Here is a 26,472-nt window from a genome sequence, read left to right as displayed (position 1 = left end):
ATTAACAATTAGGAGGGACCTCCCAGATCATTGAGTCCAGCCCTGTCATTTTGTAGATTAAAAGACTAAGATCACTTAGTAAATATCTGAGGCTGTCATGGAACCTAGGTTTTCTTGATCCTAAGTATATTCTTTCCCTTATATCGCATTTGTGGAGCCCCTACCTGATTTCTATATGTTATTATAAAATTCTCCCTGTCTATCCTTCTGAATAAAACATGAGGGAATTTGGGAACACTTCAGCACATTCTGTTACCTTGGTTTTATGCCTTAACTATCTCCCTTTTAGATGAAAAGACCTTTGACCCCATCCTGTACTCTTTTCATATTACTAGAATAGAATAGGTATCATGGGCCTTGGATGCTCAATGAATTAGGACCTGGGCAAGCTAATAAAATGCTGGGGATCCAGTTAGCTTCTTTCTGGAGATTGGTTTCATTGAAATGAACGGAGAGTTAAAGTAGAAAATAATAATAGTGCTGCATATATCTCAACTGCCTCCCAGGAGAGGACTAACCATAATAATGAAATGATCTCATTTTCTACTTTGACAACTCACACAATTTCCCATTTCCTTTGGCAGAGAAGAAACCACCAAGTCCTTCTGCAAGCCCAGGTGAGTATCTGCCTTTCCTACAGCCCACATCCTGGAAAACACTTCCTAATGCTTGACATCAGGTTTGTGTCATTATCAGTAGTGACTTCAATGGATATGGCACGGAAATGGGCATTGATCCAAAAAGGTCAAGTCTGCATTTTACACATCAAATTGAACCAGTGGGTTATATTGATGTGAGCAAGATTTAAACTTTAGAGGAAATGTAATTGAGTTTCCCATTTCTCCTTCACTTATCTGCTGAGTCCTATGGTTGTTGATCCTGAAAAATCAGATAACCAGCACAGTTAAATCATACACTTAAATCCTATTAAATAACATGTATATAGAGCTTTGAAACTTACTAATTGCTCTCCTTACAACAAACCTGTAAGGTGATTAGTACAAGTATGTTTATTTCCCTTTTATAGTTGAGAAAACTGAGGCTGAGAAAGATTAACTCACACCAAAGTCATACAGTTAGTATTCAGAGCTGTAATGGCTGGAAATTCCATTAAACTTACTTGTATTTTTTTCATGACTTTCCACCTTTGAGTATTTCAGGTCTCCTCTCATCCTATTTTTCCCACTCTGGTTTCCCAATCACTACTTCCTCAACCTGAATGTGATGTCTGGTAACTATCCTATAACATTTTTAAAAATAGTGATGCATTCAGGGCTTGAATGAAATCATGGATATAAAACACTTTGCAAAACTTCAAAGTGCTATATAAAAGCCAATTATTATTATTATTATGATGATGATGATGATGTTGTTGTTGTTGTTAACCTACAGTCACTAGCCATAGAGTCTGGTGAAGACTTCCTTCTCCAAGCATTCTACTGTGCTTTTGCTGAGCTTAAGCAATGTTTATAAAGCAAAATAGGGGTGGGTCGGTAAATGTTTAACCGGATTTCTATTTAAAAAACTATATGCACCTACATTTTAAAATTTAATCTGTATTATCAACACTTGCTTAAATCTACACAATCAACAAAACAATAAATCAAGCCCTGATATAGGGCAGTTGCCAATTTCTGAATGTAAATGGTCCCACTGAGAATTTAATTATCAGCTTGAGCCAGTTAGAACCAAATGTAAAGCTTACTTGGGAATATTTAATGGCAGTTTATATTAAAACAATATCAAATGATATATAGAGGAGCTAGGTAGTACAGTAGATAAAATGCTAAACCTGGAGTTAGGAAGCCTGAATTCAAATCTGGCCTCAGACTCTTATTAGCTGTGAAAACGGGCAAATCACTTAATCCTATTTGCCTCATTTTCCTCATTTTTAAAGTGAGATGGAGAAGGAAGTGGTAAACTAATCCAGTATTTGCCAATAAAACCCCAAATAGGGTCATGAAAAGTCATCTTAAAGAACTAAATAACTACAACAGGTTTATAAGTTGATAAGGATGAGAAACCTGCAGAATATTACTTTATATGATGAGATAGAATATTCACATTAAAGACCCAGAATCAGGTGGATTGAACAGTTGTAATAGTAAAATTGACATTTTATTTGTGAACTGCTTCAACATAGCAGTTGGCCAGGATAGGATCATTTTTTTTTTTCATTTTAGCTTGCTAATATCTATCTGTAACACAAGAAATAAACAATAAACAATGCTTGGACCTACCTAGCATTTTTTCCCTTTATCTTGTAATCAAAACATTTGTTCCTGTAAAAATCCTATAAATAAAGATTAATGAAAAGTTCTTTTAAATATTTTTTCTTTCCTGCATTTCTCTTACCTATGTTGCATGCTATCTTTCTTTCTCTACTTATTTCTGATTTTTCCTGTATCCTCCCTATCATATGCCCTCCTTTTTTAAAAATTTTTTTTAATCTTTCTTCTATAGTTGTCTGCTATCAATCTGACCGTGATGAGCTCCGGAAGCGCATCATCCAGTGGCTAGAGGCTGAGATCATACCTGATGGCTGGTTCTCTAAGGGAAGCAACTACAGCGAAATCTTAGACAAATATTTTAAGGTAAGAAATGTTGTTGTTGAATTGTTCAATCATATTCAACTCTTCATGACCCTTTTTGGGCATTCTAGGCAGAAATACTGGAGAAATGATTTGCTATTTCTTTTTTCAGTGTGTTTCCATTTTACAGATAAGGAACTATAGCAAATAGGGGTTTATTGACTTGCTCAGAGTCACACAGTCACTAAGTGTCTAAGATAGAATTTGAACTTAGGATTTTCTGATTGCAGGCTTTGTGGGAAGATCACTGCATGTTTATTTACTTTAAAATCATTATATGTGAAGCGCGTGCCTGCACACACACACACACACACACACACACACACACACACATTGGATTCAAGAGTAGGAGGGCCACATCTTTAGAACCTCTGGGTTTTTTCTTATGTCTTATTCTAGCTTTGGGGTATAATTTTAGCTTTTGGAATTGCTATAAATTAGGAAAAGAAAACAAGTTAGTCTTTAGCTCCTCCCCAAATTAATAAACATGCTTTCTGCTCTCATTTTCCAATTGAAGAAACAATATGTCCTTGGAGTGCACTTTACCAGGGAGGCTGAGACTATTGGATTACTTGAGTTCAACAGCGCTGAGTGCAGTTAGCTAAGTTGATCCCATATCTCCCCTATCTAACTCTAATATGTGTGAGTTCCTGAAGTGAGGGTTCCTGAGATACCCCAAAAGAATAAGAAACTGGCACATGTGAAAACTAGAGAAGGTAAAAGCTTCCATACTAATCTTAGTAGGACTGGGTCTGTGAATAGCTTCTGAAGGAGATGAGAGAGGGAGTCTCTGCCTTTTAAAAAAAAAATGTATTTTGGCAACTAAGTGGTGCAGTGAATAGAGCACCAGCCAGAGGAGAACTTGAGTTCAAATCTGGCCTCAGATATTTCCTAGCTGTGGAACCCTGGGCAAGTCACTTAACCCCAATTGCCTCAGCAAAAAAAAAAAAAAAAAAAGTACTCACAAGATATCTATAGTATAAATAGAAAGCAATCTCAGTGGGAAGGTACTAACAAGTGAAAGGAAAGGGGATCTCAGGGAATAAAGGCACATGCCCACAGACATATACAAATACCTAATAAATTTATATCCACCAGATACAGACATACCTAAACATAAATCACAAAGGCAAATGGACAGAAAAACTGTTTCTTTTAGATATGAAGAGATATAAACACACAAAGACCACTGCATATGTTTGCATTTACATTATTGGGCACTCTGAGGTATGTCCCAATATAAATACACATGCACAGAGATAAACCATCACAGGTACATACAACTGTGAATGACAATTATCCTCCTTTAGATACACAGACAACTACAGTGAATGACAATTAGGCATCCCTCAGAGATTGCCTAGAGGAGTGTTACTTAAGAAGCAGAGCAGTAGCAGCAGGCTCCTAGTGCTCTCTGGAAATATGCAAGATAGAAAGAGGAGAAAGAAAAGGTGTAGGAGACTTAAATAATTCAATACCTGTCAATATTTGCTTATCAGGAACTGCCCCTGGTCCTTTTGTTCCCTGCAGTCTCCACCTGAAATAAGTGTCACCAATTTTCTATTCTCACCTAGAGGACCAGAAGCACCTGGGCTGGGCTTAGCCACAAAGGAAAATTGTTTCTGTAAGGGAGCCTTTGTTTTTACATCACTTTTTGTTTTTATTTACAATTGCCTGGTCTTTTTTCAACTTACATAGGGTCACTGACTCCTTCCTGACTACTTTGCTGACCTAATGTCCAGAGCCCTAACCAGGACAAGGCAACTGGGACCTTACCCCAGAGTGCTAAAGTGGTATCACTTGCCAGTGCCTAATTAGCAAGAATACGCCTCTCCCAAACCTCTTGTCTCCTAATCACAGAATGCTATTCTGACCAACATTTCCCCTACTCCCCAAAATAAGAGTATATTTGTGCCATTTTCCCTGAGTGAAGAAATTCCTACTTATGGCTTGACTTGTGTCTTAACCCATTCTTGTTGAAATAACTCCTTGCTAATTAAAGGCATAATTCTGGAACCTGGCAGTGAAGGCAGAGCTCACAATGTGGCCAGCCAGGCATTAAATAGGTTAAGACAGAGCAGGGGTCAAAGTTAGGCAAGTCTCCAGAGACAAAGAGACCTTGGAAGTAAGAGAAGGCTTGCCTTAGAGAAGAAAACTTTCATATTCTTCCTTAATAAATGCTTGTTCTCTTCCCCTCTTTCTGTCACTGGAGGGATACAGAGCCAGATAGGACCGAGTGATTTAGGCTGCTCCAGAGTAACCAAACCCAGTAGCTACTGCCAAAAGTGACATCTCGGCAGTTTATCAAAGTGTTGAAACAAAATACTCAACTTCATTTTGATCAAAGATTCAATAATCAATTTTATTTAACTGTCCTAAAGATGCAAACTTCTAAGGACAGTTCTTTCTCAAATATGTTCATAGAAAAACAGATCTGCACTTACTCCATTGCTCAGCACACCAATGACCTCCCTTCCTGGCAGGGAAAGCATGTCAAAGAACAAGGACAGAAATAAAAGGTGGAGAGAGAAAGAAACTTGGACAAGACACTTGATAACAAGATAAATCACCCTTGACAGGAGTTTGTTAGTAACACAGGCATTTCTATGGTAATTACAGCACCAGGGAGCTCTGAGACCCAGACCTCTCCACAAGGAGGGGTTTGTAACTTTGTAGTGTTAATAATGGGCCTTTGGTGACATGAAGCCTCAGGTATTAGAGACACCTACAATTAGATTTGATTACTGGGTACCTGTATCACACTCCCATCATCTACCCCTCATCTACAAATCTATACTGAAACAGCTCTCATCTTAAAAAAGCTCCCTCGAGAAAAAAATCTATGCTAAAAGGTCTTCTCCCACTTCCATCATTGAATTTCTCTTCTTGATTTGTGAACCAAATGCTCTGGGAACTCCACTGAGTTGATTGGAGGACTTCTCTTTCCATTTTCAGCTGACCCAATTAAGAGATTATTATCATTGATACCAATGTTGATTTAAGATGGGACTCTCATCTACAGGTCTTAAGCACCTGTCAGTTGGTGATGGATTCAAGTGGCTCAAAGTGACAAAGTCTAAATTTATAAAACAAAGATAGAAGTTTCATCTCCTACTTTTCAGTCACTACAACATCAGTGAAACATCTTCTTGGCATGTTTACAGGAAGGATTTGACAATGACGGCATTTTTTTTTTCTTGCAATCACTGGGGTTACAGTATCCAAAGCTCAATCCAAATCCAAACTAAGAAGGCAGATCACAAAGTCATAAAGATCTTTTTAAATAAATAATCTATATCTAATTAGTTATAATAACAGATAGCCTGAAGGACATATACCTAGACTCTTACTTCTTATCTCTGTTTTCTTAGTGTTAAATTATTCTCTGACCCCAGCTATAGCCTGAAGTGGTCCTTAACTTGGTGAGCAATGCCATTCACTTATGAATATGGAGGCCTGACTCTTCATTCAAAAACCTCTAAACTTGTACTTGGTACTAATGCTAAGAGACTTCTCTTCCTTCCTTCCCTTCCTTCCCAATCCAAGTCCAAGGATACTTCTTTGCATGTTTCTATTTTCTAAGCTGTAAACTATGGAGAAAGAATATTTTCCAGCTTCCCCTGGCACAAGGTTATAATGAAAAAAGATGTTTATCAAGAGATCCATTTTGGATACTCTTGTTGAACCTCTTGAGAATGACTCTCCATGACTCCATTTGAGATTTCCTTGGCAAAGATACTTTAGTGATTTGCCATTTCCTTCTCTAGCTCATTTTACAGATGGGGAAAAAATGTTACTCTAGTTTACACTCACTTAGAAATCAATCCCCTTCGTTATTCAAAACTATATCCCTAGGAAGTGCCTGATGTAATAATCCTCCCCCATCAAACTATCATTTATAGCTCAAGAAAGTTTGATACTATGAGAATCACATCTTTAGGAGATCACCTAATCCAAACTCTTGATTTTACAAGTGAAGAAACTAAGTTTCAGAAAATAAATTACCTTCTCAAAGTCATAGTGGTGGTAACTAACAGAGTCAGAAATAAAATTCAGGTTTTATGAGTCAGAGTTCAGAGATCTCTTTATTACATCATGCTGTTTCCTATCCTTCCAGCTTTAAGGTACAACATCATATGATGTTCTATAATTTACAAAGGGCTTTTTTCACAAAAGCCCTGTAAGATAGGCAGTACAAGTGTCATTAGCACACTTTTACAGATGAGCAGTTTGGGACTCAGAAAACGTCAATGACTTTCTCACAATCACCTAATTAATAAGGGTTAGAGCTAGGGCTCAAACATGGATATTTTGAATTTCAAATCCAACACTCTTTCCACATTATAATGCCTTCCCAAAAATAATAATCCTTTACGTTGGCAAATACTGCCTTTATAATTTACAAAATACTTTCATCCAAATATGTTACCTATAATTATTAACAAGTTTAATTCTAAAAACAACCCTATAAGATAATACAAGTATTATTATCACCTTTGGAGAAATGAAACAGAATTGTTAGGTGACTCATCTCAAGAATTAATCAAATTAAGTCACACTTATTGTATAGGATAACTTAAAGTCCTTTCCAGTAAGATCAGGGACAAAGCAAAGATGTCCATTATTTACCACTGCTATTTGATATGGTGCTATTAATGCTAGTTGTTAACTATAAGATAAAATAAGATTGATAAATAGACTGTCTAAAAGTTACCTTATGAGGCTAGGTAATCCCTATCCCTGAAAGTCTTCAAGCAAAGGCTGGACTTAAGCTCCTGGAAGGCAGGAGCTTTTTTCAATCAATTATGTACCAAGCACTGTGCTAAATGTTGGAGATAATAAAAAGAGGCAAAAGACACTCTCTGCCTTCAAAGAGTTTACAATTTAATGGAGGAAACAACATGCAAATGAATACATAAAAATCAAGTTATATTTGGGTAAATTGAAAAAATTAACAGAGGAAAAGCACAACAATTAAGAAAAGTTATAGAAGGCTTCCTGCAGAAAATGGGATTTTAGTTGGGACAAAAAGGAAATTGGGGGAGATCAGTAGTTAGAACAGAGAAGATCTTTCCAGGCATAGGGTCCTACCAGAGAAGATGTCTGGAGATGAAAGATGGAATATATTGTTCCTGGAACAGTTAGGAAGACAATACCACTCAATAGAAGAGTATGTAATGGGGAATAAGATATAAGAAAGGGTAGATGGGAGCTAGATTATAAAGAGCTTTGAACACTAAACAGAGTACTTTGTAGCTACTAGAGTTTATTGAATAGATGGATGACATGATCAGACCTATATTTTAGGGAAAATCACATTAATGGCTGAAAGGAGGATGGATTGAGACTTGAAGCAATCAGACCTACCAGCAGGTGTGATATTGCAATAATTCAGGTGTGAGGTGATGAGGGCCTGTACTAGAGTGGGAATAGTGCCAGAGGAGAGAAGGAAACATAAGGAAGCACATTCAAGGAATGTTGCAAAATGGTGAAATGAAGAGGCCTTGGTAACAGATTGGATATGAGAGGATGAGAAATAGTGAGAAATCCAAGATAACTTCTAGATTATGAACCAGAAGGACAGGGAGGGTGATATTGCCATCTATAGTAATAAGGAATGTTGGCAGGGGGAGAAACTTTTAGGAGAAAAGAGAATGGGTTCTGTCTTAGACGTTCACCTTCATCTCACACTTTAGCATCATGTAAGAGGGACCATAAAAAATTGGTCCATGGTCTTCAAAAAAGTATGACAGTTGAAAGCAAGAAGCCTTATGCTTTATATGCTTTATTTATTTATGCTCTATATGCAAAATATATAACATAAGTATGATGTAGTATATATCTAATACACACATAATGTATACAATATTTATATATTTGATATATATTTATTTATGATTTATATGTGATATATAAGATATGTTATTGCATATTTGCATACTTACTTATGCTTTATAGCAAAAGAAATATTTTGGGACATGGTATAATGTGGTAGAAAAGGCGATGAGCTTGAAGCTACAGGGCAGGTGTTCAGATCAAGCTCTACCATCTTACTACTTGTGTAACTTTGGACAAGACCCCTTCATCTTTCTGAGTCTTTTTTAGTTTCCTCTCATATAAAGAAGGAAGTAGAAGGGTTGGCTTTTAAGTTTCCTTCTAGTTCCATGTCTATGATCTTGTGATCCAGTCATCGAATTGACACTTTGTTCAAAGCAGTGAAATTTATCACCTACTTCTTCCATGTGGTGCCGTAGCCTCTTTAATGTTCACAGATAGATCAGGTTTCACTTTAATGTCTTATAGGAAAGTAGCAGCAGCAGTGTCCACTGCATTGTTCATCTACCTAGACAGATTTTGCTGGAGCTGAAATTGCAAATAGGTCATCCAGGGATTTGTATTGACAGTTCTTCAGGATGGCTTGTGATATACACAACAATTCTGATGAACTTTGTGCTGCTTAGAGCCTACAGGCCATTAATTTGTAACCTTTCCCTTTTCAGCTTATTATCAGAAACCATCTCCCCAAGGTCGAGGAGGAGGAGATGACTAGGTTAGAGCTGTTTGGCCTGAAACAGCAAGTCATGCTGAGAATTGTGTTTGTCTTGAGATGTAACAGATGGTTCATGAAGAGTTAAATATTGACTGCAAGGCAAAGAGTATGATAGAACAGGCTAGGTCAGTCTTTGTTGAGTCCAGATGTCAAGTCAAGAGCAAAGAAATTTAGTTTTAATTGTGATTTCAATGGTCAAAGTTGGTGAAACATGCAGAGAGGTGATGGGCTATTGGTATAGAATGGGGCATGTATTGTCCGATATACCCTGTGTACTGTTTTGTCTTGTTTAGTGATATTTGTTTTGAGAGGGGATTTTGAGATGAGAGAGCAAAAGAAGGGGAAAATAGTAACTGAGAAATAAAAAATCTGTTGTTTTTAAAGAGTATCAAAACATTTTAATAGCAATTTAATTACTCTCAGAAAAGATTGATCTGCTGTTTTTGTTGCAGATTTTCTTTTTTCCTTTTTATTCTCACATTGGCTAGGGAGGGAAGGAGAAAGGATATATTTTAAAATGAAGATGTAAAAACAAAAAATGTATCAAGTTGGACATGGCTCTCTTCAACAATGAGAGGATCCAAATCAGTTCCAATTGATCTGTAATGAACAGAACCAGCTACACCCAGAGAAAGAACACTGGGAAACGAGTATGGACCACAACATAACATTTACACTCTTTCTGTTATTGTTTGCTTGCATTTTTGTTTTTCTTCTCAGGTTATTTTTACCTTCCTTCTAAATCCGATCTTTGTTGTGCAACAAGATAACTATAAATATGTAAACATACATTGTATTTAACATATACTTTAACATATTTAACATGTAGGGGACTACCTGCCATCTAGGGGAGGGGGTAGAGGGAAGGAGGGGAAAAGTTGAAATAAAAGTTTTTCAAGAGTCAGTGTTGAAAAATTACCCATGCATATGTTTTGTATATAAAAAGCTATAATAAAAAAAGTATCAAGAAGAATTAAAGGGAAAAAGGAAAGGGGAAAAAAGAGGCTTGGTCATCCATTGAAAGCACCATAGTAGAGTTCAGAGAAACAATTGGACACTGTCGGGAGATTGAGGTTGTAGTAGCATAGAGCTAGGAGAGAGTTCAGAGATTAGCAAACTGCACCCCCTCCTCTTACAAATGAACAAACTGAGGCCTGCATATGGTCACATAGGAAATATCTGAGACAGAATTTATATTCATTTCTTTCTGAATTCAAACCCAGGTCTCCCTCCATTGACCAGTCCTTTTTTGGATATAAAAGTGCTTCAGTGATCTGTGAGCAGTCCAGATCCATGATAGCAGTTTCTCCTGTAGCTGCTCCAGAACGTCTTCTGCCTTATTCATTCCTGGTTCTACTGCTTAATCATTATATAACTTTCTCTTCCCAGGGCTTTAGTGTCCTCTTCTATAAAGTAGGAGTAATGGGGAATTACTGAGGACCCTTTTAGCACTTCCATGATTCTCTAAAGCAGTTCTACCCTATCTACTCAGCCCCTTCTTGGATTCAATGGTACTTCAGTGGTATCTGAGCAAGCTTTCTCCTCAATGGCATTCTATTTCATCTTGTGTGAATAGATAGAGGAATCCGGAGAGCTAGCTGAATGTCTCACTGATTTGTAGTATTACACCTATCATCCTCTGAGTGTCTAGTAGGGGTGAAAAGATGAATATATTTAGATTTCATTAAAAGAAATAATTAGGGAAACTATTTTGCTAAAAGATACCATGGACAATGAAGTAATTTCTTTGATATCATCTTCTGAGTGTCTACTGTAGGTGAAAAGATGAATATATTTAGGCAATTGAAAGAAATGATTAGGGAAACTAGATTTGCAAAAAAAAAAGTATCATGGATAATGAAGTAATGTCTTTGATAAAGATCTTATTTCTCAGATATAGAGTATTGAACTGAGCCAAATTTATAAAAATAAGAGCCATTCCCCAATTGAAAAATGATCAAAGGATATGAACAGAAGAAATCAAAGCTATTTATAATCATATAGAAATGTTCTAAAACATTATTGATCAGAGAAATGCAAATTAAAATAACTCTGAAGTACCACTCCAGTGAAAGGGATGAAGGAAGAATAGGTATATAAATGAACTGCTGGTGGGTTAGTTAGCTAATCCAGTCATTCTGAAGAACAATTTGGAACTATGCCCAAAGGTCTATAAAAACTCTGCATACTCTTTGAACTCAGCAATACCACTACTAAGTCTGTATTCCAGAGATCAAAGGAAAAGGAAAATGACCTATGTGTATAAAAATATTTATACTGGCTTTTTTGTGGTGACAAAGAACTGAAAATTAAGGGGATGCCCATCAATTGGGGAATGACCGAGCAACTTGTAGTATATAATTGTGATATAATACTATTGTGGTATAAGAAATGATGAGGGGATAGTTTCAGATAAATGTAGCAAGAACTATATGAACTGATGCAAAATAAAATGAGAAGAAATTGGAGATCATTGTCCACAGTACCAGCAATGTTGTAATGATAAAAGATTTTGCTATTATAATCAATATGATGATCCAAGACAATTCCAAAGGTCTTATGATGAAATAATGCTATCCACCCCTAGAGTAAGAACTGATTAACTGAATGCAAATTGAAATGCAATTTTCTCACTTTATTTTTCTTGCTTTAAAAAACCATGGCTAATATGGAAATATGTTTTGCATGATTTCACATATATAATTGTTATATTGATTGCCTTCTTAGTGCTTATGGGAAGGGGAGGAGAGAGAATTTGGAACTTAAAATTTGAAAAGAATATTAAAAATAAATAGCAAAATATTTTTAAAGATGAATTTATTTAGTCAGACTATAGAAGAAAAGATGAAATCACCATTGTCTAACATTTGCTTAAATGTGCATTTCATCCTTTTTTCCCCTAGAGTTATGATGATGGAGACTCCGGATTGGATTCCAATGAGTTCTTGAAATTTGTGGAACAGAATGAAACCGCAATCAACATCACCACTTATGTCAACCAAGAGACTAACAAGCTGCTTAGGTAGGAAGGTTGGATGGGAGAATGGGAGTAGGATTCCTTTCTTTGGTCAAAAGAACCATTTCTTTTTTTTATTATAGCTTTTTATTTACAAGATATATGCATAGGTAATTTTTCAGCATTGACAATTGCAAAAGCCTTTGTTCCAATTTTTCCCTTCCCCTCTACCCCCTCTCCCAGATGGCAGGTTGACCAATACATGTTAAACATGTTAAAGCATAAGCAAAAGAACTATTTCTACAGGGATATGAGACACACTAACAGTTTTATTTATTGTTCTCTAATTTATTATTGTTGTGGGTTTTTCCAGTGTTTCACATTTACAGTTTACAGAGCATTTCACTTAAAATAACTCTGTGAGCAATTTGGAACTATGCTCAAAAAGTTATCAAACTGTGCATACGCTTTGATCCAGCAGCGCTACTACTGGGCTTATATCCCAAAGAGATCATAAAGAAGGGAAAGGGACCTGTATGTGCACGAATGTTTGTGGCAGCCCTTTTTGTAGTGGTTAGAAACTGGAAACTGAATGGATGCCCATCAGTTGGAGAATGGCTGAATAAATTGTGGTATATGAATATTATGGAATATTATTATTCTGTTAGAAATAACCAACAGGAAGATTTCAGGAAAGCCTGGAGAGACTTACACGAACTGATGCTGAGTGAAATGAGCAGGGCCAAGAGATCATTATATACTTCAACAACAATACTAGATGATGACCAATTCTGATGGACCTGGCCATCCTCAGCAACGAGATCAACCAAATAATTTCCAATGGAGCAGTAATGAACTGAACCAGCTACACCCAGCGAAAGAACTCTGGGAGATGACTAAAAACCATTACATTGAATTCCCAATCCCTATATTTTTGCCCAACTGCATTTTTTATTTCCTTCACAGGCTAATCGTACAATACTTCAGAGTCTGATTCTATTTGTACAGCAAAATAATGGTTTGGCCATGTATACTTATTGTGTATCTAATTTATATTTTAACATATTTAACATCTAGTGGTTGTCCTGCCATCTGGGGGAGGGAGTGGGGGGTAGGAGGGAAGGATTGGAACAAGAGGTTTGGTAATTGTTGGTGCTGTAAAGTTACCCATGCATGTAACCTGTAAATAAAAGGCTATTAAATAAAATTTAAAAAAAATAACTCTGTGAAATAGGTAGTATAATTATCCTGATTCTCATTTTACTTGAGGAAGCAGACACCAAAAGGTTATGATTTGTTCAATGTCATGCAGATAACAGAGAATAGAACTGGGATTTGAACTTGATCATCCTCCTCCTAAATCCAGCGTTCTTTCTACTATATATTGGTTAGATCAGATCATATTTTCAGTTATTAAATGACAACATGGAGTAATGATAACCAACATTTATATAGCATATTAGTAGATTGAACTTTAGGTCTAGAGTCAGGAAGATTCATCTTTCTGAGTCGAATATGGCCTCAGATACTTACTAGCTGTGTGACTCCGGGCAAGTCACTCAACTAATGTGTCTCACTTTCCTCATCTGCGATGAAGATTGAACTCATTGCTCTCAAGGTCCCTTCTAGTTCAAACAATACCATTTCATGTTTTGGTTATTACTTTCAGAGTTCACCTTTAGATTTTAGTTTCTATAATTGGCATTTCTGGTTTGACTGACTTCATTCAGAAGACTATGTCTTCTTTAAGACATAGTGGAAAAGAATACTGCTAAAGGTAGATTTGCAAGGACAGGAGCATCTGTTGGCCAAAATGGAAAAATCATTCAGAAAACATGATATGGTATATAAGAACATTTAGACAGCCCAAAGAATCTGACATCCATTAATAGGTTAATTCATGGATTTATATTTATATTATCATGAGATTTAGAGCTGGAAGGAACCTAAGAGATCAAATGATCCAAATCATTTCATAGATATTGAGCCTTAGAAATGTAAAGTGACTTGAAATGGTAAAGATGACTATTACTTGACAGGTATAAAGGGCTTCACAGAGATTGAGTACACAGTAGAAATGAAGGAATTCAATTCTTATTGGCTATTTTCTCATGCCAGGGCTAATAACTTTGGGGAGGGGGTTGAGGTCTTCCTGCTAACTTTGTCCTTCCCTGTCTTTTGTTTCAGGGGACTCTGCATCGATGCTCTCATTGAGCTCTCTGATGAAAATGCTGATTGGAAACTCAGTTTTCATGAATTCCTCAAGTGCCTCAACCCTTCTTTCAACCCTCCTGAGAAGAGTAAGCTTTCCTAACTTATATTTTGGAGTTTACTAGATAGATTTCTCTCTTTGATTCTCATTGATTGGCTACCAAAAAGTCCCAGGCCAAGTGCCATTTGGTCATTGTTTGGGTCCTGGTTGATTTAGATTGAATATAAATAGCAACCATTTCTGCTTTGGTCAGAAATCCTGAAGGTTTTCCCCTCCCAGATTGATTTATTTATTTAGGATTTTTTTGTTGGTGTTTTTGACTAAGTGAAAAAGGAGAGTCTTTGCCTCAATTGCTACCTCATCTGAATCACTGAATAGATGTAGCCTCAGACAAACTGAGACCTGTTGAAGACTTTAGCTTAGAAAGGCCAAAGTCTCCCACTGCATCCAGGGCCATTTCCAATCTCTTGATCTATATCTGGCATCTGGACCCAGATGGCTCTGGAGAGGAAAGTGAGGCAGATGACTTTGCACAGCTTCTCTCACTTAAATCCAGTTTACTTGCATGTCATGGTATCATCTCCCTGATCTGATAGTCTTCTTCAAGAATAAAGGACAAACATGTATACTTATTGTGTATCTAAGTTATATTTTAATATATTTTAACATCTACTGGTCATCCTGACATTTAGGGGAGGGGGTGGGGGGGCAAGAGGTGAAAAATTGGAACAAGAGGTTTGGCAATTGTTAATGCTGTAAAGTTACCTATGTATATATCCTGTAAATAAAAGGCTATTAAATAAAAAAAAAATAATAGTACAGTATTACCATTATACAGATTACACAGAAGTCTCTATTAAATATAATTCTTGTTTATAAAAAAAAAAAGAATAAAGGACAAAAACATTGAGAGAGACTTTTATAGAACTGAGGGATACTGGGATCCACAATAAAGTTCAGTAAGCATTTGTGGAGTACCTACTATGTAGCAGGTACTGCTGTTCTCCTGGAAGGTTAGGCTATAAAGGCCAGACCTCTGGGGCTTACATTCTCTTTACCTCTATTTTGTCGATAAAAATTCCTTCATTTATTCATTACATTCTTATAGAATGTAAGCTGCTTGAGATTAGGCACTGTTTCATTTTTATTTTTCTCTATTACCTAACCCTGTAGGAAAGATTGACTCTAGAGAAGTCAAAGGACCTACTTTTGATACTAGCCTTGTGACCATAGTTAGGTCTTTTACCTTCTATAAAATTTCAATTTTCACAACTATAAAATAAAACAATTAGACTAGATGGCCTCTGAGGTCCCTTCCAACTCTAGATCTACATCCATTATACATAGGAGGTCTAGTAATCAATAGTATTTTTTTTAAGGCAATTGGGGTTAAGTAATTTTCCCAGAATTACATAGCTAGGAGGTGTTAAGTGTCTAAGGCTGCATTTGAACTCGGGTTCACCTGACTCCAGGACTAGTGCTCTATCCATGGCACCATTTACCTGCCTTAATAGTACTTTCTAATTGAATTAAGTTCTTATTTTATGTAGAGCCTTTTAGGAGATATAAAGACACAATGTCCTCTTGATTCATGCAAAAGGAAGAATGGAAAATCCTAAAGAAAAGTCAAGTTCCAAACTGTCTACTAAAACCATTGCCCCCATTTTTTTTTGCCCTAATAGAATGTGCCCTGGAAGATGAAACCTATGAAGATGGAGCTGAGACCCAAGTGGAATGTAATCGCTGTGTCTGTGCCTGTGGGAACTGGGTCTGCACTGCCATGACCTGCGAGGGTAAGTTTTGACCTCAAGTGCAAGAAAGAAGATAGGTTCCTTCATATAATTAGTAGCCATCCTTCAGTCAGGGGAGGTAATTATTAAAACACAGAGAGAAAATGGATTACACTTGTGTGATCACACTTTTGTATGGAAGAGTACTGAGAGTCTCATCCCAGTAATGCTGAGTTCAGAATACATATGACGCCTGGATTTTGGGGAAAAGGAGTTGACAGGACCTTTAGCAATAATCAAAAGTTTGATAGTACTAAGGTTAAGGGATTAGGTGGATGTGCTGCAGGTGAAAAGTATACAGGTGTGTTTGGAAGCCAAAGAATAAAAGAATAAATAGTCCAGGTCCTTCAGGTACGAACAAACACTGGCAAACCCTGTGAAGGTGTGATTAGCTGGGAGGTATAAACATGGAAGGTTAGAATATAAAGGGAACTGTTGAGGTCATGTGGCCAAAATTCTAGATGAGAATGGAGAATGGTGGACTAGTAAAATAGGACCATTAGAAAAGAATGAAAGTACCAGACAAAGATTAAGATTGATGGCAAGAAAAGTAAATGATCTGAGCTGGTAGAATTTAGAATCAGTGTGATATAGTTCAGAGGTCTCAAAGTATGGTCTGGAGGTCCCTGAAACCTTTTCAGAAGGTCTTTAAAATCAAAACTATTTTCATAATAATACTAAGACATTTTAATATCTAATATAGAAATTATTGACAGCTATGAGTCACATAAATAGAAGTTCTTTGGAGGGAGGCAATTGGAGAAATGAATTGACTATGGTTTTGAAGAGTATAAAAGGAGCCTAAAATCAGAAAGTTTGAGTATTAATGATATATTGGGCAGGATATTTGTAATCAGGAGTACCTGGGCTTTAATGCTAACCTTAGTCACTCATTAGTTATTTGATCCTGGATAAGTCAAATAATATCTATGTACCTCAGTTCCCCCATCTGAAAATGGGAAGAGGGGAAGAAGTTAGACTTGGCCACTGAGATCTCTTCTCACTCTAAATGGATAATCTTATGAATATATAGAACTTGAAGGCCAAATGGGAGTAATGATTTTTTTTTTAAAAAGTAGTTGACAGCAGGAACTCAGGATATTTCATAATTTAGAAGTCAAGAGAAGTGAATGAAGGCTACACAGATATTCAAGTCACACTAGTCCTTAGGTGGTAATAGGGTGGACGTGGCCAAGAAAGGACCAAGTATCATAAATCAGGTGGGCCAGAAGTCAAATCCTAACATGTAGCTAATTCTTAGGAAAAATAGGCAAGTACTGTAAGTCAGACAACCATGGAATGAAATGTAGAAATATCAGTCAAGACAAGGACCAGGAACCCAAAGTAGAGGCATCAAAGACTTGGAGAAAAGGTCTGAGGAGATATAGGTAAGGTATCTAAGTAATGATCAGTATACCATTAGCAATTCTAACACTGTTCTCAGATTAGCTGAGTCAGAAGCTAGATTCACTAGGATAGTGTGAGAAATAATAGGTGAAAAGGAAAGAGAAGTTCCTCATAGCACAGATCTGTAAGCACAAAGAAAAAAGAAAAGAGACTCTTGCAATAACTAACTTTCTAAGATATGATCTCCATGGGCCTAAAGACTCAAAGGATGCTTCTGGGTGTGTTGTTCATTTGCCAGATTCTGTGCTGCTCTTATATGAGTAGCCCTCAGATTTTAAAAGTCAATAAAAAATTTTAATATATTAATTTTTAATTTAAATTTAAAAATTAATTTAAAATATTAATTAATCAAAATATTGTGAATTTGTAACAGGGGATTACTTCTACTTATGCAAATAGTGCCTTAATAGGCATGATTAGTTTTCTGGCATGAATCTCTTCCAACTTAACTAAATCAGTCCTTAGAGAGCAGGCATAAAATGCATAACTGGGTCCAATGTGAAAATTTAATTGTTTCATGGAAATAATGACAATCTCTGCAATAACAGACTTTATAACATAAACCAAACAAGAACCAAATACCAAGAATGAGTGGGGAAAATAGTTCTTCCCTAGACACAAAGCCTAATCTTCCATCCTAGTTACAAGACAATGATGACCAGAATACTATTTGGATGCTTCATCATGATGTGGAGGTGACCTTGGGTTATAGAATAATAGTAAGACACAAGTCCTGGCAGATCCTAGAGTAATGGAAAGGTTTCACATATGAGCCCAGTTGTGAATTCTGTGTCTGCCCTCCATGGACCGGTCTAGTAAAGTTGGAAGAGCTCTTCAGCAAAACACTATCCAGACCTACCAAAGCACTATTTGCATAAGTGAAAGTAATCCCATGTCACCAAATTCACAATATTTTCTCATATTAAGTTTTTATAAACTTATATCTTTATCAGTATAAGGAAGAATTTCCTTTCTAGTGAATCATTGAATTAATCAGTAAACATTTATTTAATGCCTACTATGTGCCAGACACCATGCTAAGTGCTAAATCAACTCAACAATTTAGAATGAGAAACTTGTCTAAGGCACTGAGCAAGTAAGTGCTTTGCTTAGGGTTGTGCAACCTGTGTATATCAGAGATGGGATCAGAATTTAGACCTTCCTGACTTTTAAAAGAGTAGGAGCTCTCTTTACCCATCACTGTATATTGTCTTCTCTTGAAAATTGTTTGGTATAACATTATGTTGCTTCACACTTTGAAGGCAATGAATGGAATGTGACATCAGTTGTCTTCAGATTCAGAGAAATAGAGTTATAGCTAAAGAACCTCTTCTTTCATATCATGTACTTATTTCTTGAAATAAACTTTTTTCATATCTTTTGTTTTTAATCACCTACATTTCGCAGTGTATCCCTTCCCCTACTCTCTTCCTCCCATGAATAAAAACAATGAAATCAGCTTACCAATAGAAACTTGCCAACATGAAAAAGTCTGACATTTGAAGTTTTTCTCCCCTTTAATCTCTAACCTCTGCAAAGAAGAGAGGAAGGTACAATTTCATATCTCTTCTTTTCGGCCAAGATTGGACATTTATAACATTAGTTTTCAGTTTTGTTATTCTTCTTATGTCCTTGTACATTGATGTAATTGCCATGTATTCTTTCTTTTTTCTGTTACATCATTCCATATAGGTCTTCTCTTGCTTTTCTATTCATTCTATCATTTCTTCAGTAATATTTTACTAAATTCACGACCCAACACTTCTTTAGTCATTCCACAATCAACAAAACCTACTTTGTTTCTTATAAGCCAAACACCAAGAATGGGGGAAAAAACAGCTCTTCCTTTAGACACAAAGCCTGATCTTCTGTCCTACTTATAGGGATCAGACAGAGATAGAAAGATACAGAGAGACAAACAGAGAGAGAGAAAGAAACCATATCATGTACTTGTATAGATAAATCCATGAAGACACTAATGATCTCTGTGAGATCTCAATCCAATAACTCTTCTTAGGGAGTTGGTTAATAGCTTGTTCTATTTCTTTTTTCTAAAATGGGGCTGTTTAGGATATTTACTTCTTCCTCTGTTAATCTGGGCAAGCTATATTTTTGAAGGTATTCTTCTATTTCATTTAAGTTGTCGAATTTATTGGCATAAAGTTGGGCAAAGTAATTCCTAATTATTGCTCTAATTTCCTCTTCATTAGTGGCGAGTTCTCCCTTTTCATTTTTAAGACTAACAATTTGATTTTCCTCTTTCCTTTTTTTAATCAGATTTACTAAGGGTTTGTCTATTTTGTTGGTTTTTTCATAGAACCAACTCTTAGTGATTCCCAAACCAGTTAATTGCTTCCACTATTCTCTGAACCTGACTTTTTTTTTCTTTCAGGAAAGAATCAGAAAGGGCAGCAGCCTAATGAGGATCTGACTGAAGAGGAGCTGGCCAGATATGTCCAAGAACTACAGAAGCATCAGGTGAATAGAAGCCTTTCATTTTGTCCAAGTTAGCCCCAAGACCAACAATTTAATTTACATCTCTTACTCTGCTGCCCTAGAATGCCCAAGTGATCTGTCCTCTTAAAAACATTAACTGGATTGACTCAAAGACATGGGAACTCAACTGATGCTGCCATGTTAAAAGTCATTAGATTCAGATTCTGTCCTAGCTGACTTTTTGATTGATTTGTTTTTATCCATGATGGCAGCTTGCAGCATGGTAGAAAACGGTGTTAATTCAGAATAATGGATCATAGAATAAATACTGCTATGATCAGAAGGCCAGTAGTTTATAATAGGAAAAATCTAGGGCAAGTGATAGAGAAGGATGGAGTATACCTCAAAGGATCAGAGATTGCTTAATGATAGTAGCAAAGATGAGTCAGGAAGTATTGAGCAAAGAGTATTTCTACTCTTTTTTCCTGGTCTCATGTGTTAGCATAAAAAAAGAACAGCTCAGCTGGAAAAAAAAGTGACTGAAGAATCATAGGATCATAAATCTAGAGTGGGAAAGAACTTTAGTCCCATTTAATCATTTTATGGATGAGGACATTTTGGGTCAGAGAAGTTAACCTATCTTGTTCAGGGCCACCCAGGAAGTAAGAAACAGTGTCCAGATTCCAATCCAGGTACTTTGATACCAAATCTGGTATACTCTACTATTTTATTGTTGTTCATTCACTTCCATTATTATGACTTTTTATGATCCCATTTGGGTTTTTCTTAGCAAAGATATTGGAGTGTTTTGCCATTCCTTTCTCTAGCTCATTTTATAGGTGAGAAAACTGAGGCAAAGTGAAGTGACTTGTACAGGATCATACAGCTAGTGAGTGCCTAAAACTGGATTTGAAATAAGGAATATGAGTTTTCCTGATTTCAAGTCTAGCACTTTATCCACTATCGCATCTTGCTGCACCATTCTTCATTATAGTGGGCTTCTATTGAATAGTATCAGAGGAAGGAGGAGACTTCATCTTGGCAGACAGCCAACTCCAAATCACAGGGAGAAGAGGAGGAGGAGGTGAAAGAAGATTTCTTCTGGTTGGCATCTGATGATTTTATGAACTATTGATGAGGAAAGGGAGCATCTTGTCTTTCAGGAGCAATTGCAGCCTTCCCACATGTCAGCTTTGTGCATTTAAGCGAGGCTGAGTTTTTAAAATGTGTCCATTGTAGCTTTAAGGGGGGAAAAAAGGATGACTACAATGGAAATTACTTGACAGCATTCTCTAAAATTGCTCCGTTTTTCCTCTTCCTTTTTAAAGGAGACAGCAGAAAAGAACAAAAAGTCAAGCACCAAAGAGATATAATAGAAGCTTCCAGCTCTTGAAGAAGGAACCCAGGGATTCTGCCTCTTGGCAGGCTCAGCCTGTGCCCATTTACTTCAGTGCTAAATTCCATATACACAAGTGTCTGCTGAATTTTCCAAATCACCAATATTTACATTGTATAATGAGTTTTTTTTTCATTTATTTTTTATAATAAAGGAAGAGGTGGGAGAAGAGAGGGGGTGGGGCCATAACCTTCATTTTTAGGAAAGTTTTAAGGGAAACTGGAACTGGCATTTGGGAGGGCTCACCAAGAAGGCTGCTTCCCAATTACTGGAGGAGCCCACATGGATCAGAACCACAGCACAGTCCTATACAGCTCTCAGGTGAGCTAGAGGAAATGCAATAATAGAATGCCAGAGAAATCTGTTAATAGGAGGATGGATGGGTGGTGGCCATTCTGGGTTGTGGGAAGAGGAGGGCAGAAGAAGATTATATAAGAGTTAATAGATCCCGGCCCCAGAGAAGGTACTGGGGGCAGGAAAACCATACTGTAACTTGTCTTCTAAGAACCTAAACCCTCTCAGTTTGTGCTCTCCCATTTTATCCAGGCTAACTCACTGCAGCTTTCCATTGGCCAGTTGTCTGTCAGCATGATCTGAATTTTGTACCTCTACTTGTGACCCTGGCAACCTGCTAGTAACCATACATCCTCCAGACCAACACCTTCTCTTAGCAAAGAGCCCTGGGAGTCTCACATCCAGGTCTTCTCCACCACCCCCTACTCCATTGGGCACATTCTTTCATTTGTTTTAATTTTTTTATTTTTCACAAAGGTGCTATCTTTTCTTGAAACACTTTTTGACAAGTTGATTCTTTTTTTTTTTCATTTATTGTTATTACCATTGCCTGTTGTTCATGAATATTTTATTTTCTGGACTAGGAATTGAGTTTTTATATTTTTCAGTACTTTTTAGACTTTGGAGGGGAGGGAAGAATTTATTATTATTTAATGTCTAATTCCATGCATGGCCTCATCATGCCTGCAGCCCAGACTACATACTACATTGCACACTGGATGGTCAGGGTTTTCTTCCATCATTTCCAAGGACATTGATATCTGTGAGTGGGAATAAGGACTGCCTCAAAGAAAAGCCAATGGAAGAAGAAAGATTGTCATAGGAAATTGTGTAGGAAGATTTGATTCCATGGGGATGATTTTGAGGGCTCCAAAAAGATATCTGTATCAGAATTCAGATATTAAAGAAGGTCAGAGGTTTTTTTAAAAAGTACAACAATATAGCTCTTTCTATAGAGATTGGGTTTGGGAGATTATAACAAAAGGATGGATAGCAAGTGATACAAATGGATAGGGTAAACTTCCAAGAAGGAGAGATTACTCAATGATGGCCACAGAGGCAAGGTCTGACATAGTGTTGAGAGTCAAGGAGGGAAATTACATCTTTTTCTGACCCAGATTGTCAGAAATGGGGAATGAGAGAGGGAACACATTGTACTAGAGAGATAGTGGCCAGAGGTACAGACTTATGAAGGGAGCCGAGTTTCCATGAGTGTAGGAAGACTTGTCTACTCTTAATCCTTTGAAATTTCTTCAAACTCTGAGTGTCTTTGAGTTTATGACTCAGATCCATGTGATTTTAATTTCCTTCCACAAAATGAAGTCCTGTTATAATCCCCCAAGATTGGCAGCAAGGGGGTAAATTTAATGCTGATGGTAGATTATGCTAAAAAGCAATGGAGGCAACAGACAATAGGGGGAGATATATCTGATTTGTTTTGAGGGTGTTTTTTTTTCTCAATTCGTTAGATTTGTTATTCTTTGAAACAAAAATAAAATATCTTCAATAGCAATTTATGGGTAGGATATCAATCAACAAGCATTTCTTAAACACCTACTATTTACCAGGCATTCATTCTGTATAAAAGAAAATCACCCAGAATGGGTAGGCATGGATGAACTGAAATCTGTTTCATTGAAAGGAATACCCACTTATAAAAGATCATAGAACCATTAGAGAGTGGAATTAAAATTTGACTTCTAATTTCAACAGAGAAAAAAGACAACTCTGGCACTATCTGGCTTGGGAAAAAAAAATTTGAGAAAAGACACTTTCTGTTTTTGAGAATTTCAATTCTAACTTTCCTTTTCTGGCACTACATCTATTTCAGACCAATACACAGGACCATAGGTATTCCATCTAGCATAATTCTCGCATGGTAAATATTTGTTGATTGGCTAATAGAACAAACAAGTTTCTGTGTGTAAAAGACAGACAAGGATCCATCTTTTCTTCAAAATTAAATGATTTGGGTTGTAATGCATGAGCAATGATGAAAAGCTGTTTAAATTGGAATTTTCCCTAAATAGATTTCTTTTTTCCCTTTCATTGAAAAAGTATGCAATTTCAGATCAGACACTCCAACTCTGAAAGATCCATTTTGCATAGAATTCTAATCCTTCTCCTATCTTTAGTCTAAGGCATTGTTAACTCCCTTGTTCATTCCTGAAATCTAAGCATCTCCTTGATCAAGTGCCTTACAGAACCTCACAGCCAGTCTTAATCAAACCATAAGTTTTCACTTGCAGAAAATGGATTCCTTTTCCCATCTCAGAATCCTTGAGGAGAGAAGGAAGGTCAGAGTCTGGCCGTGAGGTTAGAAGGAAATTGCCAATGCAATGACCCATCAGCCAATTCCACCATCACACTTAATTAGTGATACAATTCAAAATTACCATCACCATATGAAATCATAGATTTAGAGCTGAAAAGGATCTCAGATGTAAAATTTAACCTCCTCATTTTACAGATGAGGACATTGTCATCCCCAAAATGTTAAATGACTTGGCTAGGATCACACAGCTACCAAATGGTTGAAGCAAGATTTAAATCAAAGTCTGACTTAAATTCTATTTCCCTATTCCCCAACACCATCTCTCAGAGCACAGGGGCAACTTGGGTCTAAAAGATGAAATGTAAAATCAGCCTGGCCTTGATTGTAAACTGAGAGTAACTCTAATCAGTTCTATCAAGGTACTGCTTATGAGCAGCCCAAAAGCTCATGGAAGGGACTTTGTGGCTTAAGCTTGGGGGTCGTGGAGAAAACTCTGCACAATAAATGGAAGAGGATTTCATAAAGGTACAATTATGTCCTTTTGGGAAAGGGGCAATATGGCAAGCTTCTTTCCTCATCTCCACTATGGTCTTATAAGCCTATGTTCATGTGTTAAAATAAGTTAAAAACAATTATCCATGGAGATGTTAGAATTATCCCCTGCCTGATCATTTTCCAAGAGCAGATGAGTATTCTCCTTACTAATTAGCCTCACTTCCATCATCCACCAAGTTCTCAGTAGCCGTCTCAGAGAAAGGACTGCAGGGACATTTTCTCTTATGCGTATTTTTTGCATACAAAAAAAAACTAAAAAAAATCTTGTTTCTTGTGCATGTGAGAATGTGTTGGTGAAAGGTCTCTGTAGTCAATAGTAGGTTTTCATATTGCATTTATTTTAATTCTTTTTGTAATTCCTGATAGGTTCATTTCTTTTTCCTTTGGAGATATAAATGCCAAATAAAGAAATTAAAACAATGATTTCATTGTTGTTTTTTCTTTTCTTAAGTATGACCAAATAAAATTCTACTCTGGAGCACTATCTGATCTCACAAAAGTCGCACTATGAAAATATAAGACTGGGGTCTGCAGAACCTTGAGAAGAGACTTTAGCGACCCATGAAAGATTCAGAACCTTGAAGAGAAAACAGGATTTCTATAGGAACTTGGAATTGCTGTCTCCCTCATCTGCCAAGGTTCAGTGTTTATGAAAAGAGAATAGTAAAGCACAGCAGGAAAGAGGAGCAATATTACTTCATATTTCCTGGATTGCAACAAAAGGAATGCTATTACTAAGAACATGGAATAAGCCAAAGCAGAGACTTCTCATTAGAAGGGCAGTCAATAAGAAATGTTTTTTGTTTACCTCAGCCTCTCATTTAAGAAAGAGGAACTATCATTTTCATTGATGGAGAGTGTGCCCATTCCATTAAAATTGCACATTTTTGAAATTCTGGAGTTGAGAGTTAAGGATCAAGACTTGGAATGTGCAATACAGCCATTTCTTTCTGTCTCAACCCCCTAATGCTAACATACATTCAGAATAAGGATATAATCACCACGTAGCTGAAAAAATTAATAATACCCATCCTCTAAAGTCCCTATTTTTTTTTAAGTTTAGCCAATCTGGAAATACTGTGTTTCATTAACAGAGAGAAGCTTTAAGTACACAAAAAGGCAGAATTTTGTGAAGAAAAATGTTAAAAAGCTAAAAATCCAAGATCAGTCCTTCAAAAGCATAAAATAGCCCCAAAAATGTTATAGCAAGATTTTTTTTTTGGGGGGGGGGCCAGGCCTAAGATTTCATAAGGAAGGAATATCCCTTACTACCATTGAAATAGATTGGCAATCCAACTCTAAGTTATAATGTTAGAGAATTGCTTCTCTATAATTAGTAGAACTAATTGTAGAGATTAAATGATTTAAGAGGCAGTCATGGTACAGTAGAAAGATGGCTTGATTTAGGGTCATTCTCCTTTGTTGAACCAGCCACTATATTCTATTCCTTTAATTTGGGGCCCAAGGTTCTGTCCTGAGTCATGAACTTTCTGCTTTCTATATTCTATTTCTGTTTTAAATTTTGAGTTCAAAATTCTCTATGTATGTTCCTCCTAATCCCTCCCTTCGACACACACATTCCCTGAGAAGGCAAGAAATACGTCAACTAGACATGTGAAATCATGCAAAACATAAGCCCATATTAGCCATTTCACCAAAAAGCAAGAAAATTAAAGCAAAAATTTATATTTCAATTTGCATGCAGAAAGCACATTCTCTCTCTGAAGGTGGAATGTGTGAATAGCACATTGCTGTTACTGTGCACAATTATTTCCCAGTTCTTCTCACATTACTTTGTATCAGTACATGTTGGTCTTGCCATGTTTCTCTAAAACCACCTTTTTGTCATTTCTTATAGCATAAGTTCCATTTTTTTCTTTTCTCTCTCCTCTCCCCTCTCCAAAATGGCAAATGATCTGAGATAGGTTATACATGTACAATCATAATAAACATATTTCCACATAAGTCAAGAATTAGAACAAAAGGGAAAAAAAACAAAAAAGAAAAAAA

At 36.5% G+C, this 26,472-nt stretch overlaps 1 protein-coding gene across 1 annotated transcript in view; it reads left to right on the top strand.

Moving 5' to 3' along the window:
- FSTL1 (follistatin like 1) overlaps positions 1-24,764 on the top strand; it is a 97,052-nt gene extending 72,288 nt beyond the window's left edge. The window contains 7 exon segments of the mRNA XM_023499045.2: positions 585-617; positions 2,464-2,594; positions 12,045-12,163; positions 14,285-14,397; positions 15,992-16,102; positions 19,899-19,984; positions 21,271-24,764. Coding sequence (XP_023354813.1) covers positions 585-617; positions 2,464-2,594; positions 12,045-12,163; positions 14,285-14,397; positions 15,992-16,102; positions 19,899-19,984; positions 21,271-21,315 — 638 coding nt within the window. The 3' untranslated portion in view covers positions 21,316-24,764.
- The last annotated feature ends 1,708 nt before the right edge of the window (positions 24,765-26,472 follow it).

This window comes from Sarcophilus harrisii, chromosome 3 (assembly GCF_902635505.1).
Source record: "Sarcophilus harrisii chromosome 3, mSarHar1.11, whole genome shotgun sequence".
Classification (NCBI taxonomy): Eukaryota; Metazoa; Chordata; class Mammalia; order Dasyuromorphia; family Dasyuridae; genus Sarcophilus; species Sarcophilus harrisii.
The sequence above is the reverse complement of the archived record's forward strand: the minus strand, read 5'-3'. Positions and strand labels throughout refer to the sequence as shown.